The sequence below is a fragment of the Erpetoichthys calabaricus genome, chromosome 8 (genome assembly GCF_900747795.2).
Source record: "Erpetoichthys calabaricus chromosome 8, fErpCal1.3, whole genome shotgun sequence".
In the NCBI taxonomy this organism is placed as follows: domain Eukaryota; kingdom Metazoa; phylum Chordata; class Cladistia; order Polypteriformes; family Polypteridae; genus Erpetoichthys; species Erpetoichthys calabaricus.
In genome coordinates, this window is record NC_041401.2 from 115,156,107 (window position 1) to 115,177,229 (window position 21,123).

Sequence of the window (21,123 nt, forward strand, 5' to 3'; positions counted from 1 at the left end):
CGGGCGCTAGAACAGTAGTGCATAAACATTAGTAGGAACAGTCTATATTAAATGGCAAGGGACTTTGACCTCATTCTTTTTGTTGGTCGTATTTTGATTTCTTTCAGCCTTTCTTTTGTTGATGTTTACTTGCTGAGCTGACCATTCTTCGTGGGCTTCCGCCGTGTATTGTGTGTCTTTAATTTTCTGTGACAGTAATACTGTCTTGTATGTCCGCTGGCTTGTACGTCCATATACCTTTAATTTTCTCTGGCAGTAATACAGGTGTGCGCGTCGGTAATATGCCTTTAATCTCCTCTGACAGTAATACTGGCTTGTATGTGGCCGTAATATGAGTCACTGTATTGTGTACCTTTAATTTCCTCTCGCAGTAATACTGGTTTGTATTTCCGCAAAACCCCTGTAACTTTCTCTGACAGTAATATTGCGCATTGAACCGTGCCCCGCGCATGCGCACTTCACCAGAAGACACACACACACGGGCACCTGGACGCACACAGGGATTTTATTAAAGAGGATAGCATTGTTCTAAAAAGACGCAGTTCATTGTTATATCTTTACACTTTTTTTTTTTTTTTTTAATTATAGGACATAAGGATTCAGTCACATGCTCATCCTTCAGCTATGACTCATTGCTAGTTGCCTCCGGAGACTTGAGTGGCCTCATCAAAGTCTGGAAAGTGGAGACAAAAGAAGAAATCTGGTCTTTTGAAGTTGGAGATCTAGAGGTGAAGCTCATTAGGCATCTTATTGTACTGAACTCATTGAACGTTGAAGTCTGTGTTTTAAATAGCAATTTGTCATGACAAAATTAAGTATAAGCATATTTAAGTATAGTTATTTTAAGCATTGTTGCAGTTAGAAATGATTGTCTATTGAGTGCATATTTACACATAATAAAGTCCCTTTTATAAAATGTAAAGTGTCACCTTCTTAGTTTAAAATCCTTTTTTTTTCCTCTCTGCTTTTGTAGTGCAGTATACAGTATTAATCAGAGCACTCTGCATTGGTAAAATGTAATCGAGCAGTAGCAATTAAACTTTTAAATATGCAACAAAAAACAACCAACCAACAAACTACCCAAGCCATAGGCATAACCATTGCTACATGGATGCACCAGACAAAGGTTTGACCACACTCCGCGGGGTTCCCAAAGCTTGTGTTTAGTTAGTGTTTTGGCTTTAATGCCTTGGGAGGAAAAAATGCTGCCCCATTAGTGAACTTCGGTAAGAAGAATAAAAAGGAGTGACATTGAAGATAGATGTTTTTTTTTAAGTCAGATGTGACTGCAGCAGTTTTGGACTCCTTGTACTTTCAAACTAAAAAGTAATAGAAGAGCCAGAAAAGATAAAATTGCGTGTTTGTCAGCAGAGCTTTAAGAAGGTAGTAGGTAATTCTCAAATGCAACAAGTTGTCAGATGAACTTAAAACACAATCGCCCTGATGCTTTGCTTAGCTAATCCTCTCTACTTCCTTGTCGTCAGCCTCAATATTCAAATCTTGGGTACAACTCGGATCCTTGTATTTACTTTTTATGTTTTATTTTTTGGCTACCCTTAGCAGTTTAGTGTTTACGTATAAATTTGCACTATTTGTGTTAAATAAAACTTCTGACTCCTAAAACAGAAAAAAATACTTATATACTACTGTTGGTAGTGGAGTGATTTGTACTGTTTAAATCAAAAATTGAACTTTTTGTTTAAAAAGCAGTTTTTGAATTAAAATACATTGAATAAATACAAAAAAACACAGCTGCAGTAGTATCTTACAGACACATAGCTTTGACATCTTTTCCAACGATGCAGTTTAAGAAAAATAGAGCTACCAGTATCAATTATCAGTTACATTTAAAATTCAACTGAGATGTTCTAGAAAATGTTGGTACTTGTGCATTGAAAAAATTGTTTGCTTTGTTATCAGCTGTTTTGTTAGATTATATTAACAAAATTATCTCTGGTTCTTTTCAGCTTTGAGATAATTCAGTATAGCAACATAGATGTCTTTACCTTTTTTGGTAAAGAAAGCAGTCAGTCTCCGCTTTAAAAAAAAAAAAAAAAAAAAAATTGCCGTCATTGTTTTGTTCTTTTGCGTAATGTCTGATTCTTAAGTCAATCTGACTGAAACTGCAATCTATAAAAATGTTCCACAGCTATAGCAAGTAGGAGACTGTTTATATGATTTCTGTTTTTGCAACAGTTCCAAAGCCCCAGCCTTGAAATGTATTTTGAAATTGAAGGCAACTTTATATTGCATTTCCTGTTATGTAAAAACAGTATTTAAAAATGTTTCTGTGTAGGAAGAGAAGAACACTTTTTTTGTCTTTTGAAATTTATGATGCAACCTGGAACAGATGAAATATGTTAATAGAAAATTTTATTTCAGTCAGTCAGTCATTTTCTAACCCACTTTGTTCCAAACAGGGTCGCAGTGGTCTCCTGGAGCCTAGTTTAGTCTGGTTGATAGTAATTCATTGTTCTTTCTGTTTTCTAGTGGATGGAGTGGCATCCTTGTGCACATGTTTTAGTTTGTGGCACTGCTGATGGAAATGTTTGGATGTGGAAGATCCCAAGTGGGGAATGCAAAACATATCAAGGTCCTGGATGTCAGACAACCACTGGTAAAATCTTGCCTGATGGTAAGACACATACTAGAGTCTTTTGCTTTATGCTAATTAATTGTAATAAACTCAAATTAGTGATTGGAATTGGGAATTGATCATGTATTTAAAGCATAGTCATTTACAAGAAAAAATACCAATATTGCTTTCATTTTGGTGCCAAAAAAAGTTTGCTTATTGTTTTTTTTATATAATACTTGAAATTAAAAAAAAATAAGTAATAGTGTGCAGTCCATTTCATGATGACCTTCCTACTCTTTTAAAGGAAAGAGAGCTATTGTCGGTTATGAAGATGGAACAGTCCGAATTTGGGACCTCAAACAAGGAAGTCCCTTGCACATCATCAAAGGTAAGTTGGAGCACAAACTGAAAAAAGAAAAAAAGGTTGTTTTTTTTAAATAATATATCAAATAATAAATACTATGTCTAGTTAGATGTTAGTTGACTTTCAGTTCAGCACAGTTCACTAGTTCCCTTTGAAAAAAATTAAGGGACATTTTCTACAGAAGTTGTTATTACAGAATATAAACAGGAATCTTAGAGAGATAAAGTACCAGTTTACCCATCTAGCATTTACTTAGGCTGTTAAAAATTAACAAGTAATGAGTAAAGAATGAGCAACTCTGTACCAAAAAAGACCTGAAATTTATTCTGAATTTTTACTTTAGTGTCGATCGATGAAATTACCCCAACACGCATTTCGTGGTGAATAACCTATGTTTTCAGGTGACCTTGTTCAGCAATGATTTTCCTGGAAATTTACTATATGTCCAACTTAGACGAACATTTTATTTTCCCCAGCACCACAAGATGCTTTGTAAAGCCATTGTGACATCATGGAGCTGTAGCAGCCATGCACAGAACTTTCATGCTAGCATACACCAAGCGTATATCTTTTGGGCACATTTTATGTCGCTACCAAATCTACTTTGTGTATACATAGTGCCACTAGCAATATTTTAATTTAAGGGTTAGCTGACCATAATGAGAATATTGTGAAAATACTGTGCTCTTTTGGCATATATTTATTATATGTTTTATCTTCACTACTGGATTAAGCATGTAATGCTCCTCTCTGCGTAGTGCAGATCAGGTTGTGAATGACAGTCACAGGCCCCTGAGAGGTCCCTTGCATCACAGGTTTTCACAGTGTTTGAGATTTGTCTTGACTCTCTGCCAAGTTGTGCCCCCTTCCCTTTAATGGATCCAGTGTAAGGCTGCCAGGACTCCCAGGATCAGTTTTTTCTACCTTCTTCATGGCAGGGCCAATTAGTGCCCTGAAGATTAGAATTCTAATGAGCGCAATGATCAAATAGATATATATACTGTATAAAATATATTCAGTATATCATTTCTTACTTATTGCAAGTTTGTTGATGTTTGCTGTTTTGTAGTTATCATTCTATCTGCATCTTTTTCATAGCTTATGTCACATTTTTGGCCATTATAATTGGTCCAGCATAATTTCCAAATGCGTCCCTAGAACTTGGGTACACTTAGAAGACCATTGCACCATTAGAATCCACTCAAAATTAGTTTAATTCCTTTTTCCCCATTTTGCTGAATTTGGCAAAGTTCTGAAATATTGGTGCCATTTTGCTGAACTTGCCACAAAACGAATTCAGTGGGTTAACACATCACTGACTCTTCAACAATAGTAGCATACCTGATTATATCCTTTTGTATAAAGCATCTATGTCTCAGTAATTTTTAATAGCTGTTAGATACATTGAATCATTTTACATGTCTACAGATTATGTGTAATTGCTGCTTTAAAACAAAACGTTAATTCATTTTGTTCTTGTGCTTCTTCTTTCGGCTGCTCCCGTTAGGGGTTGCCACAGTGGATCATCTTCTTCCATATCTTTCTGACCTCTGCATCTTGTTCTATTAGTGCTTGTTACTGTAATAATATGCATTTATTTATCTTGAAGCTAGATTACTGTTAATTTTACAAAAAAGTTAACAGTAACAATTTTTTTCCCCCTATATATACCATTCTTAGTATACAATGTATACTTTTATTTATCATAAGGGACTGTCATTTTTACCTGTTTTGGAAATCTGTAACTTTTTTTTTTGTTTCAGTTTTTCTATCCTGGGTATGTTAAATATTAAATATATAACATTTAAAAAGGGTTTGTTGATATGAAATGCTTTGGCCTTTTCACAGTATGCTCTTATTATTTTTACTGCAGCATTTTTATATTTATATGTTTTCTGCTGCGTCTAATTTTATTGTTTACAACCCTGACATTTTCTGCCTGATTTGGTTTTTTTTTCCTCTGCCTTGGCAGGATTGGATGGTCACCAGGGGGCCTTAACATGTGTAGCCTGCAACAAGGATGGAAGCCTTATTCTAACTGGTTCAGTGGACTGTAGAGCAAAGCTTATTAGTACAGTTTCGGGCAAGGTGTGTTTTGTTCTGTATGGCTGTCCTTTTAGTAAATATTTTTAAGACTATGATAATCTTTAGGAAAACATTGATTGTTATATCATATAACGTGATGAGAGTCAAAATGACCATATACAATGTGACTTGTATTTCTCAAACAAAAATATTTTTGAGAGTGGAAAACAACTATTTTAGGAATGCAAGTGTCCTGAGCCCCATCAATAGTTACTGCCAAGTCAGTATCTTTATTTCTTATTAATATTCTTCCTTTTTTGCCATTCTAGTGAGTGTCCAGACCATAGTGTATGTGAATTTATAAATCTAGCTGTGTATATCTGTTTATTTATTTATTGAGCGTCATTAGAAAGCCAAAATCCCCCATAGGGACAAATAAAGATCTCTATCTATCTGCATTGTGCGTTGGGGGGTTTGGTGTGTCTAATCGCATCTAATTATTTGGGTGGTTGCCTACCAGGTAATACTTATGGTTTGTTTGCCAGTCGGCAAACATCTGCCACATCCACTTAGTTGCAAGAAGCAGATCATAGACATGCCATAAAATACCTGTCAAATGGTACAAAGAGTACATGACTCGTGGTTTGCCGTAATTGGGGCTCATCTGGAGTATGCACCTTTGCTTCCCCTTGCGAGGATCGAACCTCGGACATCAGCATCTGAGACAGAGCCTCAAATGTTGCACCATGGTGGCTGGTACGCTTACTTGACAGGATGAAGATCGGGGTGTTACATCCATAGGTCTGATTGCAGTCTGATTATTTGGATGGTTACCTATCCGGTAACATTTTTTGTTTTGTCAGCCAGTCTAAATATTGTAGCTGTCTCATGGGAGCAGCAGCATGTCACTGAGTGGCAGAATTGAGTTGTGTTTAACAAATAGATATTCGGAATTGGCCTCTGTATAACCAAGCATCATTTTAAGGGCCACTTACTGTTAGCATTTTCTGGGTGCCGCTTAATTTGTCCATTGCCCATTCTTTGTTGCCTAGCATTTATCCCATTTTTTTGTGCTTCTTCATAAAACACTTTTTAATTGTTTGCATACTCCTGGATGACAACTGCTGTGCTATAACATTTTTCCATTGCCCCTTTATTTCCTTTGTACCTGAAAGGCTGTACTTTAGCTGATGCATTTTATCCAAAACAGTCTAAACATAACCAGTGCATATTACATTTGTAAGGTGTCTTACTCAGTTTTTACTCAGCCAATGGTGGTGGATTGAACCAGAAGATATATGGTTTTGGGTTGTTTAGCTTACCTTTTAGTGTACAATGCCCCTTAGTCTGTTAAGTCTTTTTTGTTTTTTCTTTTTTTTAGGTTGTGGGTACATTCACAGCTGAAGGAAATAAGTCTAGTAGTGCATCAGCAGAGGAAGACTCGGAGTCTAACTCGGTTGAGTCTGTGGGATTCTGTAATACGTAAGTATGATGTATGAAATCCAAAGTCAAAGTACACTTTTAAAATTCACCTTTTATGTTTTTTTGGTAATAAAGGTTCCTGTGTGTACGACCTCTCTGAGCAATTTGATTAGTCAGTTCTGGTTTTGTGGCTCAGTAATAGGGATGATAACACAATATATTAACAATACGAAGTTCAGTTCCTTATTGTGTCAATTTTTTTTTTTTTTTTTTTTTTACAAAAAGAAATCAAAATGGAGCATTTCAATGACAGCAAAGTGAATAACGTGCCAAGGAACACTGGGTTGGTATATGCTAACAAGGCGCAAACAGAGTTGTGGTTTTATTTAAAAATCAGACAGGAGGTAAGCAATGTGCCTTGAAATGGCAGAGTCTGAGAAACAGGAACACTATTAAGAGAAGGTGAGACACACAAGGATACCGAGGAAAGGCAAGGAGGAATGCCGAGCGTTGCCTTCAAAAACTGGAAGTATTCATTAGAATATGAATGATGTTTTTACAGTGGTAATGGGGTCCTGTTTACCATTAATGGCAGTTAAAAAAGCAGATAGGAGGTGAGAAAGGTGCCTTGAAATGACAGTCTGAGAAGCAGGCTTTAAGGGAATATGATCGAGAGAGTAAGTGCTGGTGCAAAAGAGGTTGAGACACAAAAGGATACAGAGGAAAGACAGGAATAATGATGAGGGTAGATGTAAGGCAAGAGATATCAAGTATTTTTTAATTTATTCTACTGTCTGTCTTCAACAGGTAACATAGCTAGTGTAAATAATATAATGATCTAAAACATCACATCTACTCGACATAGCCACTCCCATAGTATTTCCACAAGTTGAACAATTTGTCTTAAAAATGCACATTTTTGGTACATTTGCAGTTGCCTTAAATCTTGTATATTTTTATTGTGCATAAGCATGCATACTATGGTTAACCTGGGAGGCAGTGAAATAAACAAATTTAGAAGTCAGTCAAATGATTTTATTATTTTAAAGAACTAAACACATCACCATTGTTAAGTTTGGTATAGATCATCTCTAGGCATTCTGCAAAAATGCATCACATTCAGATGAGTGAAAAGTGGAACATTTTGTCTAGTGATCCGAATTATGCAAGAGGTAAAAAATGAACACAATCATAGTTTTGGTAAGTGTCATGGTTTGGAGATCCTTTTCTGCATTAAGACGCAAATGACTTTAAATAACTGGTGGAACCATGAATTTTGCTGTTTATCAGAAGATTCTTTAAAAAATATTTTGTCTGTTCTTAGCTGAAGACTAACAGGGTAATTGAGTAAGGCAATTGTCTGAAACCCCTACGTAATTCTCAGAAGGATTTTGAAATGGCCTGGTCATACTCCATATCCAAACCCAACTATAGATACTATGGTAATATATGAAAATATCGATGCATACTTGAAAACCCACAAATGTCACTGATTTGAAGCAGTTCTGCAAAATGGGATGGAATGAGATCAAAGCTCTGTTGTCTTTGCAGATGTGTCACAAATGTAAAATAGGAAAATGATTTGTCTTTGTCAATTTTTTTATTATACTACAAATTAGGACCTGATTCAAATGGAGTGGAACAGTGTAAGTTTTTTTTTTTTTTTTTTTTTTTATATATACAGTGGCTGGAGTGCCAATGCATATACAGAGTATCAGGATTAAACTAAAATGAAGCAATGAGAAAGCCTTGATAAAATAATGAGTTTTTAGCAGTTTTCTGAAGTGCTCCACCGTATTAGCCTGGCGAATTCCTATTGGCAAGCTATTCCAGATTTTAGGTACATAACAGCTAAAGGCCACCTCGCCACTTCTTTTAAGTTTAGCTCTCAGAATAATAAGCAAACACTTATTTGAAGATCTAAGGTTACAATTTTGAGGGTAAGGTGAAAGACATTCTGAAATATAGGATGGAGCGAGATTATTTAAGGCTTTGCAAACTAAAAGCAGTATTTTAAAGTCAATTCTAAATGACACGGGTAACCAATGTGGTGACATCAAAACTGGAGAGATGTGCTCGGATTTTCTTTTCCTAGTTAAGATTCTAGCAGCTGAATTCTGCACTAGTTTCAATCGATTGATGTCTTTTTTGGGTAGTACTGAGAGGAGTGTGTTACAGTAATCTAGCTGACTGAAACAAAAGAATGAACTAATTTTTAAGCATCTTGCAATGTTATAAGAGATCGAACTTTTGCTATATTTCTTAGGTGAAAAAATGCTGTCTCAGTAATCTGATTAATATGTAATTTAAAATTTAGGTCAGAGTCAATAGTTACCCCCAAATTCTTTACCTCTGTCTTGACTTTTAATCCTAATGCATCAAGTTTATTTCTAATAACTTCATTATATCCATTTTTGCCAGTCACTAAAATTTCTGTTTTCTCCTAATTTTGTTTGAGAAAATTAATAGTCATCCATACAGAAACACAAGTAAGACATTGTGTCAGTGAATCAAGAGTATCGGGGTTATCGGGCGCTATTGATAAATGCAGCTGTGTGTCATCAGCATAGCTGTGGTAGCTCATGTTATGCCCCAAGATAATCTGGCCTAATGGAAGCATGTAAATCGAAAGAGCAGCGGACCCAGGATAGAGTCTTGTGGAACACCATGTAGAATATTGTGTCTTTGAAGTACAATTACCACAACTAACAAAGAATGTTCTACCTGCCAGCTAGGATTCAAACCAATTTAAGACACTGCCAGAGAGGCCCACCCATTGACTAAAGCGATATCTATTCTTCAGTTACATTGAAATGTATCAAGTCAGGTTGGGGAGCATCCCCAATAATGCGGTCCAGTCCCCCTATACCCACGGAAATGCACATCTACCTACCGCAGCCAGGTGTTATGTGAGTGTCCCTTGGCCTCATCTAGCCACTCGGGTGCTCAATAATGAGGATCCTGCGAGCCAGATCAACCATAGGGAACCACATCCCATGGTTGTAGTGCTGTAATGGATACTCCCTCATAATACAGGTAATGTGTCTTCATTTAGAACTCCGTGAGCAACTGCTTGTTCAACACAAAATCAAACCAGTGGTACACAAGGAGCACCCCATATTTTTAACCCACATTCAAATGTAGTTTAACTTTTTTGATATAACCCATAAGTATGAGTATGACACAGATCAGAACACATTACAATCCACATACAGTAGAAATCTTTTAACATGCACTGCCAAACTGGATGCTGCCTGTAAATACTTAATATGGTTTTACCTTAATAATTGCATATTGCACCCACATCTCCAGCAGGAATATAAGGTGAACATCCTCTGGAAAATTTAATAATGAATTAGGTAAGAAAAATTAGCACCTTGATAGAGTCTTTATAAGATATCTGCCAAATATTGACAAAATCAAAGTGCATTATTCTATGATAGCAGTATTAGTATGTAAAAACCATAAGATGCAGCTTGGAAAATGCTGTACTGCTATAGAACTATTGCTACCCTCTAAACAGGGAGCAGTACAGCTTCAAAAACTGAAACTGCAACCTTGTAAAATTGAGGAAAAAACTTGTGTAGGCACTGAAGGAAGCAAAAATACAACAAGCAGTCTACTAATCATGAGCATTTCACAAGTACGCAGATAACCAAGTCATGTCCAGCATGCATATGCTTGACACTAAGGACATGCTGGCTTGTTTTGTGTGCTGTAGTATGTTCAGTCTAGGTTTTTTTTTTTTTTTGATGACAGTAAAGACAGCTTTACAGGTTTGGTGAGAAGGACAACATTACAGCCTGATAGTCATTAAATATACTGAAAATTGGATTGACTCTCTTTAGATAATTTGACAGGTGTCTATAAAGTCTAAAAATGCAGTTTGTATCTTTAATGGTACATACAATTGTGTTAAATGATGAACTATGTATAGTCTGTGAATTACAACACTATCTAAAATCTGTCTGTTTTCCCTCATAAAAATTAGATTATATAGATTTTTTGTTATTATACAGCAGGGAATCATTCATACATTTGCAATTTGTTATTCGCAGTCTGTTGCAATTGTTCCATTTGTAAATTTCATTTAATTGAACATGTAGGACAAAGGACACTTATTAAACTGGAAAGGATAACCTCATACGTTCTGTTCTTAGGTTTTTACACCATCTCCAGTTAAGTTTAGAGATGACCTCAAAATCTTACTCCTAATGTGTAGAGCATTAATTGGCCTAGACATTGTTTATTTAAGAAAAGTTAATAAATGCATACATACCAGATGCTCCAAGGATAAAAGATATATCTTGCAAAGCCAGGCTTTTAGCTACAGAGCTACAAAGCTATGGAATGATAAGCATGGTTGTTTAAAAAAAAAAAAAAAAAAAAAATCCTTTCCAGTCTCATGCTCCAGACTTAATTGTTTAGTCTAGTTTACCCTAATTCATGCTACCGTTTAGTTTGTCATATTATTAACTCTGTTTGCCAGCCATTTGCATGTAAATGAAAATATTGGTAGTCCTTATCAACTATTGCTGACACTACTTTGTTCCATTGCCCTGCTTTAGATCGTTTTATGGTACTTAATGCAACTTCGGTATTGCCAAGCTACCAATCCTGCTTATTTGGGTATATAATATTTTGATTGTTGAGTTTGTCTGTGAAATCAACAATGAATCACACAAATTTATTTTTTCAAAGAATGATGCTGTTGACTTTTTTTTTTTTTTTGGTTTTCCTTTCTTCCATTGTACGCTGGACAGATCTCAGTTATAACCTTATGGACTTCATATTTTTTTTATTTTTGTATGTTATTTATTAAACTTGGTTCTTGTCTAATTTATGTTTATGTGTGTCAATGTGGTGTAGTTTATAATTTACTGTTAAAATACATTAAGTGCAAAAATGTGCAAGTTCTCTTTGTTTACACTTTTTGTTTTTATATTTTATTCTTTAATTTTTGCTTTTGTTTTGTCCTTTGGGCTCACCATACATATAAGGTGTTTTTTTTGGTGTGTTTTTTTTTTTTTTGCAATTTAATATTTAAAATAAATCAGTGTTTCTGTTACTGGCATAAACAGTATTTTAAGCCAAAAAGGAATAGTATGTATGAAAAGTAATGGAGGGCTAACTTGAAGTTTATCTAGTAAAAAGAAATGATCTCTGCTGATTTCACCACCGTGCTTTTAAGAGAACTCACTGAGATCTGACTCAACATCTTGCAAATATTACAGATGAGACAATGCAAAATATTTACAGAGCTGGATTTAAGTGGTGATAAAGTTTATAAATGAAGGAGTGGAGAAACTTTTGTACACTTTAAAAGTATTTCTTTAAAAAATATCTGTAAATGTGTTTTCTTTTAAGGTTGCCCCTGATTGCTGTTGCATATCTGGATGGGACCTTGGCCATTTTTGATCTTCCTACACAGACTCTGAGACATAAATGTCAACATGAGGTAATAGGAGTTTCTCTCATTTTTTATGAATGGTTCATCATTTCCAATGCTATAATTTACATTTTTATGAAATTTATTACATACATTTAATTTGTTTTAAATTATATACTGTATATACAAATTGAGGCTTGGCTTGGAGTATACTTTTAAACACATGTTAACTACTCATTAATTTTTAAATACACCAAAATGCAGGCTTGATCATCCTTCATAAACTGAAAAACCTCATTCAAATAAATACACTTGCCAGTTTGTCAGATATAAGTGTCTGATAGCATGTTTTGGCCACTTTGGCCTTTAGAGCAGCATGAATTTGTCTGTGTATGGATTCTGTGAGGTACTGGAAAGGTACTTCTAGAATGTTGTACCAAAAGAATCCATATGATGTCTCATCAGTATTGACTGAATAGTATTTCTGTTACTGCAAAACTTATCAATATTTTTTGGTTAATGGTGAGAAGGTAGCACTTATTCATTTACCAGAATGTCTCATTCACGAAGAACCTGTTAGGATTACATTTATTTTTGTAGTGCGCATGATGTAGATAAAAGTGCTTTAGAAGATGTCATAGAAATTGTTACAAGAAAAGAAACAACTTAAAACTAGATAAGATTAGTAATGAATATATAGCATACAAAAATATACATCAATGCACACATATATATGTATGTGTAATTAGTAGAAAAGTAGAGCCCATCTATGTAGAATCAGCTTTTAAGATGAGACCAATGATATAAGGTTAGATGACCAGGGATGACAGAAAAAAAAATTCATAGCATCTTGCAGTGTTATAAGAGGTCTAAATTTGCAATATTCCTTAAATGAAAAATGTAGTCTTAATAATATGGTTAATTTGTTATTTAAAGTTTAGATCATTAAAGTTTAGTCCATTTCACCTAAATTATTAATTTCTGCCTTGACTTTTAATGTTAAGGGATCAAATTTATTTCTAATACCCTCATTGTTTCCATTTTACCAACAGCTAAGATTTCTGTTTTTCTCATTCTTTAGCTTGGCTAAATTACTACTTATCCAAACAGAAATACAAGTAAGACATTGGATCATGTCCCAAAGTGCAAGGGTCGTGGCATGCTATAGATGAGTAAAGTTGCGTGTCATCTGCATAACTGTGGTAGTTCACCTGTTGTTTCGATATAATCTGGCCAAATGGGAGCATGTAGGTTGAAAGAAAATAACTTTGGGCCCAGAATAGATCCATACACATACAGGGATCCCCAAACTACAGTAACCTCAGATAAAGAATTTTCCACCTCTTAAATAAGATAAGGCACTACCAGTGAGACCCACTCTTTGACTAAGGCAATTTTATAAAAAATACTATGGTGTTTGGCCCAAAACTTTGAACTCAGGTCTGGGAGAACAAGAACAGATACGGTACCAATGTCAGTATTAACCCTCATGTCATTTACTACTTTAGTCAGTACAGTTTCTATACTTTAATTTGTTCAAAAACCTGACTGAGATTTACAAAGAATAGAATGTTTATTCAGATAGTCATTTGTTTCTTAAAAAAGCAGGTTAGAAATGGGTCCAAAGTTGTAAAAGACATAGGAACCTTGATTACTTTTACTTGAGCAGAGACTTAACAACTTGCATCCTTCAGACAATCTGGGAAGACCCCCATATCTAATGTCAAGTATTCTATCAATTAGCACATTGGAGATCTTTGAAAAAGCCTGTAGGGACTGGGTCAAGGACACAAGTGGAGAGTTTTTAAATGAGGAATTCTTCTCCGGAATGAAGGAATTTAATTTGCTAAAAACAGTGTGCTGAGGTTCATCAGGATCAATTTTGGAAGAATGTATCTTTTTTTACCTAATATTGTTTATTTTGTTTTTAAAAATGCAGGAAAAGACTTACAGGTTTGCTAGATGTTTTCAGGAGGCATTTCATTGATAGAACCGAGTTTAGAAGACTATCAGTAGTTCAAAATAAAGTCATTATGTTTCCTGCATCAACATTTACATTTTTGTACTCTGCTGCATGTGCCTTTAATATTTTATAGTGGATTGTTAATTTAGTTTTCCTTCATTTACACTCAGCTGTACAACATTTTCTCCTAAGATCAGGCACTCTGAGTTTTCAAAAATATTTAAGTACTGGAGTATTTCTGATTTTTTTTTTTCCAGGGGCCATTACTCTCATGTTAGCATTTGAATATTTCTCCTTACTGTCAACATTGCTGGCTGTATTAGGACAAGCACTAAATTAGTATATTATTCAGAATATTACTAAACCTAGACCTTGCTGTAACATCAAAATAACATTTTATAACAATAAGCTGCTGTTTAGTTGTAGTAACCAGTATTTCTAGGTCAAATAAAATACAGAAATTGTCAAATATACCTATAACTATGACCTGCCTCACATCAATTTGTAATCTATTTGAAATTACTAAGTCCAGCATGTGTCTTCCCTTATGTGTAAGCTGGATGATGTGCAGGCTAAGATCAAAAGAGTGCAGTAAATTAATAAATCCTCTTGCTTTAGGGTCACACTGGTGATCCACATAAAAATTTAAATCACCTTCAATTAGTTACCTGTCATAATTAGTTATTATTATGGATACAAAGTCTGAGAATTCCTCAATAAAAACACATCATATTCTGGAGGTCTATGCAAGAGACAGTGTCACTCCTTGAATAATGGCAAGATACTCAAAAGATGCAGAAGTAACAAAGCTGGTAACTTTACAGTTTATTCAGCTCTAGAAAATACTCCCCAAATCACCACCTTTTTTACCTTGGTAAACCACATGAACAAAATTTGAATTTGGAGGCGCTGCAGCAGTTACAATTGCCGTGCCATCAATGCTGTGGCTTGTTTCACTCAATGTTAGAAAATATGTTTTTCTATCATTGATAAGATATTTCCTGTAAAAAGTCTTACTGGTTAATTCTGTAATATTTAGTAAAGTCACATTTATTGTCTCCGGACAGCACAAGTGTATTAGCGTGTTAGGGCAGCTTGCAATAGCTGTTAAGTTAGACTATGATCTGTCATTATGGTGCTAATATCGTTCATACCAACGGAAAATGATTATTTCCTAAAATGGGTTTTTAGTTAATATTAAGACTAGAGCTTGATGAATTATTGGAGAAGGAACATGGACCAACAAGGGAACTAATGGGAGCAGAACCTGCCGCTAAATAAAATGTGTAAATGTCTAATTGTCTTGTCTGTCATTGAATGAAATAAAAATCAAATATTATCCTTGAACCAGCCTTGCCTTTTAAGTCTACGTTTGCATCTCTTTGTTGTTTGCATCAGGCAGGCATTGTGCATTTGCAGTGGGAAGATAATTCATGTCTAGTCTACACCTGTAGCCTGGATGGATCAATACGAATATGGGATGCTCGTACCGGAAACTTGGTTATGGACTACCTTGGACACACAGCAGAAATTCTCGATTTTGCCCTTAGCAAGTAAGTATATATAGTAAAACAAAAGTAATATTGTATTTTATGAAGTAATTCTAGTGACCGAGATTAGCTTTTAAAATCATTTAAGTTTCTTATGCATATGAACTAAATCACAGAAGAGTTAATTAATTAATGGTGGAAAAGTAACTGTGTAATTTAGTCCTGGTATAAATGCACATGTTTTGACCATTTGCTGTTTTTAAACTCTTACTAAACTTTTCTGTCATTTAAAAAATTGTTACTCCATGAGGACAGTTAATCACATATTGATGATCATAACGATATTTCATTCTGCTGAGCGTCTTGCTGCTATGAAGTCACCCTGAGTGTAGGATAAGTTCAGCAATTAGTCACATACAAACAATAAGCATATCAATGAACTAGAGAAGATAATTGGCAATAGCACATGAATCTAAACTTTGCATGGGTTTAAAACCTCATTACTGCCACACTATTCACCACTGATAAGATCCTCTATCCATAACTTTGTCCATTCCATGATTGTGACTGTTATCAGACCTCATGTTTTCTCTGAAATGCTTAGGGGACCTTTACTAAAAGATTTGGACACTTGTACCATGTTACTTCTGACGCTCGGTTAATAATGTCCAGAGTATGCTATTTACAACTACCATTTATGTCACGTAGAAACTTATGTATGGTGTGCAGGTTTTGTTTGTTTTTCACATACCACACCTGGGAAGTTTTTATAGTTCCCTCCCTATCAAGCTCCATTTTTCACTAGCGATTCTGTTATATCAAGTTTAAACTTACAAACCTTATTAACAACAAGAATAATTTAAATCTGTGTGGTAAAATTTAATTGCTTTATATCATCTGATTAGATATTTAAGGCTGTACGTCCAGAAACAAAAAATGCTTTCAGAAAAAATAAAAGTACTAGCATGATTAGGAAGCAAGCTGCAAAGTATGGGCGCTGCTAGTGTGTCACTGTGCCAAAAAATCAAAAATGTGGGGTCATTTCAAAACAAAATTTCAAAAAATATTATTGTATTATAAATCACTCAATGCCCATTGATGGGTTTGTTAGAAAGTTTTGTAGCAGCTCGCAAACAACTTATCATAGGCAAGGCAAGAAGGCAGCTGTCTGCGAGGTTGTCACAGGCTAGGCAGGGCTAGACACTTGAGTGGCAGTAGCCTCCACTGATAATGGAAAGAGGGGACATCATTTCACAACCCTCAGGAGGATTCAGGAAAGAGGGCAGAGACTTTTTCTAAGTAAAAGATAAATAGAAAACCCCTACAACCATTAATGTGTGTCTTGGTAGTGATGTTGGAGAGTGTGATAGTGGAATGCAAAAGGTGCCGGAGATTGTGGATACCGTGATACCAGTGCAGTGTAGGTGACCACTGCATTACCCTCAAAAGGACATGCTTTTGCCTTCCATGTGCTTAAAGCACTCTCTAGATGTTTGTTCCCCATGTGCAGCTGGTTTAGTAGTTGTTACTGAATTTTCCCATTGCCCCACCAAATTTCTTCCTCTACCTTTCACATTCTTGGTCCTTCTTTAGGATGTGATCCATTTTCATGTTGCATACCAGAAGATCTAACAATGCCTCTGTTGTTTCTCTCAAGATTTCATGTTTTGTACTTTTATATTATATAGTTCTTTTTTCTGCCTTGTGTTCTGCATGCCACAATTACTTCAGTCTTTTTCCCTCGTTACAGGACTACTTTCCAAAAACTTTGTTTCACCTCTGTGCTCTTTATTCTGTCTTTTTATATTAGTTTTTAAATTCCCATATTTTTTGCAGTTATCTTTTGGATTCAAGGTCTCTGTTGAACATTATATATTTTTCAAATAATCTACCAATCGACATCAAATTTTTTTTCTTTTATTTCCCCCCTCAGAGATGCTGCAATCGCAGTGACTGCCTCTGGAGATCAAAAGGCCAAAGTGTTCTGTCTTCAGCGCCCAGACAGATAAATTATTTCTGTTCTCAAAATTTCATTGAGAAATCAGTATTTTCTGTGCAACTTTCTTCTTAGTACGGCTTGATTTTTTTCCAAAGGATGAGTGGATTGCTTGCAATTGGAGAGTCAGCATAATAATTAACCTCAGGACATATTTGAAATTACACTTTTATTTTCTATTGTGTTTTGTCCAGTTTATGTATCTCATTATGTCTGTAACAGAAGTAATAAGAGTATTTTTAATAGGTTTTGTCATTGCACAGGACTCATTAAACAAAGTATATTACTGAAATGAATGTTTCTAAGAATGGACATTATAAGATCAATACATTTGTGTTTTTTAAATAAACGTATGAAGTATCCCTATATAATTTTTTAAACTTCGAAACCAATCACTGTACATCATTTATGCAGAAGTCACACAGTAAAAAACCCAGCATGAATAGAATGTTTTATTGCTGTGTGATAAGAGAGTTTTTTAAGATCATTTTAAAAGTTTTATGTGTCTTCATTACACATTTTATAACTGGAACAAGAAGCAATGTTTAGTAAAAAAAAATGTTTTTTGCAGACTTAATTTGAATTGTTTTTCTACTGTTAATGATAACCTGAGAGCATTATGTAAGAAGGATTAATATTTTGAAGACTGTAAACATAATGCTTCCTGGACTTTCATTTGCAACAAAAATATTTTAGGAATATTTGGTCTAAAAAAAGATACATGAAGTCTGAATCACTACATCCTATTGTATTTCTAATGTTCATCTTGAGTGTATATGAAATGTTCCAGTTCATTTCAATAATAAACATACACTTTTAGTTAAAGCTGTTTGCCTTCAGTCACTAGTGTAATGACCATTCTGTATGGACAAGCACATTAGATGCGCTGTGTTTGAAAAAACTACTTTGCCATGTGTGTGCCAAGTGTCAAATGTATCTACTGTGTTAAATATTTGTTATAAAATGTTATAGCAAATTTAAGATTTTTTTTTGTTGGTGGGTGGGGGTGTGGTTTAGTTGAACTTGAATAACTGATGTAACAGTCCAACAATTATGCCATTTTTAAGTTTTTGTTAAAATATCCAATTAAAATGAATTGTAACAACCTATGAATTGCTATTATGCAAGAAGATCTTAAAGGATAAGTTCAATATTTTTCAAGTCAGTTATTTCTTCACTAATATGGTATATTTACTTCTGCCACACAAAATTCTGTTACAAAGTTAATCGCTTTCTATAAATTTAAAAAAAATGCTCAAACTGAGGCTTTACATTGTAGGCTGTGGGGCACGGAGGAAAAATATATATTAGATATATATCAGGCCTAATATATCAGGCCTAGGAAAGTTAATGCTTTAACTTTTCCGTTTAACGTGGCATGTTTTAATATGTTAAAAAATAATGTTGCATCCAGGGCCAGCAACAAGGCAAATGCCTCAGGCATTGCTTTGGTAAAGATGACATTTCCGTGTATTTTTTATTTTTTAACATTACGAAACAATAATAGAAATAATTTTAAGTGTGTACCTAAAGAATTATACACACATCCAGTAATGTATTTATATACTACCTTTAAAAAATTTAAGAAATAAAATTTTCAATTAAAGTTTTAACATTTCATATTACGTGGTTCACAATGATAAGCCACGTGTCAATATGTAACACTAGTGTTCATTTACTTCATTTATACATACTGACATAAGTGCAGGGGGGTTTGGTTTATAGCAGTCCTGGTGCAGTGCTAGAGAAAAGTTATAAAGGTAAGTTATTATGCTCTCTCTCATTTCATGTTCCTTTAAGAAGAACAAATCAATGTCATATCGCATCAGTGCTAAATAAGTTATCTTTGAGTGGCAATAAAACCAAAATAAGCCTCTAGTACCTCTGTATTTAACTCGCCGTTCTGCCAGCCAGCTTACAGTGCTGACTGCTCTAATATAATGACAAACTTCAAAGAAATAGAAGTGTAATGATTATCCCTACCCTTGATTCCAATTGTAATGTTTTTGCTAATTTATGCAAAGAACGTAACATAACCATCCAAGTAATGCATGGTGTCAGTTTTTAAGCGAGATAGGAGCGATGGAGATCTTTTTTAATGTGCCAGGAGTATAGGAAGTTCAGTGCTTTCCTGTCGTTTGTCTGTGATGGCACACTTTTTGTTAAAATAAATTCCAAGGCACACCACACTTCTACCAACCACAAAAGCATTAAATCTATACACTTGCTAAACTGTTCCAAAGGAGTGGGACAGGAGGTGGCAGAAAAAGCAGCTCTGAGGTTGCCATTCGCAGACACAGCACTTTGGCTGCATTTTCCAGCTGCTTCGACCCTTAGCCCTCCTCACTCCACTGTCTTGAGATCAGTGATATCTCATATGCCCAGTGTCTGTTGGCTCTGCGAGAGTCACTGGAAAACATGCACCCAGGCAGGTGGACCCTTGACACATCTCCTGGCTGCTAAAGTGCTCTCTAACTGCTGTGTCTGCAAAACAGTGATCATATTGCTGCTTTTCAATGATTCAATGTGTATTTACTTCAGGATTTATGTATTAATTTTGCAATTACATGTTTTAATGTTGCATGCAATTAATCGTGATTATGCAATAAATTAGTACATTTTTATAATCTATTTCCGGCTGTTATACACACAGTCAAAAATTATTTGTACACTGAAAAAATTGACAAAAATGGAAATGAAATTGAGGATAATGAAGAACAAACTTTTAAAACTGTCAAATGTTTCAATTACTTATGTAAAGAATCAAGAAAAGCTTTTATTCAAAACATATTCTGGAAGTGTTTTCAAATTATGTAATTTACTAGTAATGGTGCACTGCACGATACAATGAATACACTTGATTTATCGTTTTCCTGTTCTTTCTCTGCATGTTTAGCATTCATTTGCTCAGAGGTTGATGTGCTTGCTGCTTCCTGAGCAGCTCTTCTTTTCTCCAGCCTAGCAGCCCACTTCTTCTCTTCTTTCATTGGCATCTTTTTGCGTTAAAACTGATTAAGTCGGTTTTTGTGTTGCAATTACTTAGTACGTTTTCCTTAATTTTTCACTTAAGCTGGCACTTAGGTCTTAATTCTGCCTCAAGAATGATTTAAGATATGAAGAGGTAGGAGAAGTGACGGCAAAGGTGGTAGGAATGAGAACAGCACCCATACGCATGCGCCACATGGCCAGCCCGCTGACTAGAATTGATTCTACAATAAAAATTTAAAAAGTAATTCATCACACAGAAAGCGGACAGTAGAGGTCACATAGTATATGTGTACCAAATTTCAGGTCAATAGGTCAAACGGTTTGTGAGCTACAGGTGATTTAAAATCCTGGACAGACACAGTAGCGCATTATATAAGAAGATGGCCTTCAAACAATAATTTGTACACTTCACTTTTCAAAGAATTGAATGAAAATGTGAAAATGAGAGGAGTTCCCAGTGACAATTGATCATTTAACACAACACATAACAGCAAGTGTTCCAAATAGGCACGTAATTGAGTGTCCTTAGTATCTACATGCAACTTTGGTGGTCATTCTTCACACACACATTTGTAGGGTTAGGCGAGTATCCCAACATGGCTAAAACTGCTGAAATACCTAATGCATTAAGGGAAAGAGTCATAAAATTACAGTCAGTCTTTTTGTTAAAAAAAAAATGCCTCCAGACTTGATATGAGGAACACAAATCTGATAATTGTGCGAAGACTTAACTTTCTTCACTAGGACTACAACAGTCATAGGGAGGAGTGGAGCATATTTGTAAGGTGTGCAAGATGTGTTTTGATTATTGAAGGTTGTTGTGGGAAGTTGAGGATAACTTAACATCTTTTTTCCAAACAACACTTTGGCCCTGGTAAAAATATGGCTGACTGCAACTGTCAAAAGGG

At 34.9% G+C, this 21,123-nt stretch overlaps 1 protein-coding gene across 1 annotated transcript in view; it reads left to right on the plus strand.

The window, feature by feature from the left end:
- The window catches only part of aamp (angio-associated, migratory cell protein), a 58,160-nt gene extending 40,108 nt beyond the window's left edge, over positions 1–18,052 (plus strand). Inside the window, 8 exon segments of the mRNA XM_028807320.2 lie at positions 589–728; positions 2,491–2,635; positions 2,883–2,966; positions 4,915–5,030; positions 6,349–6,449; positions 11,757–11,847; positions 15,140–15,294; positions 17,165–18,052. Of these exon segments, the coding sequence (XP_028663153.2) occupies positions 589–728; positions 2,491–2,635; positions 2,883–2,966; positions 4,915–5,030; positions 6,349–6,449; positions 11,757–11,847; positions 15,140–15,294; positions 17,165–17,240 (908 nt within the window). The 3' untranslated portion in view covers positions 17,241–18,052.
- Positions 18,053–21,123: the final 3,071 nt, after the last annotated feature.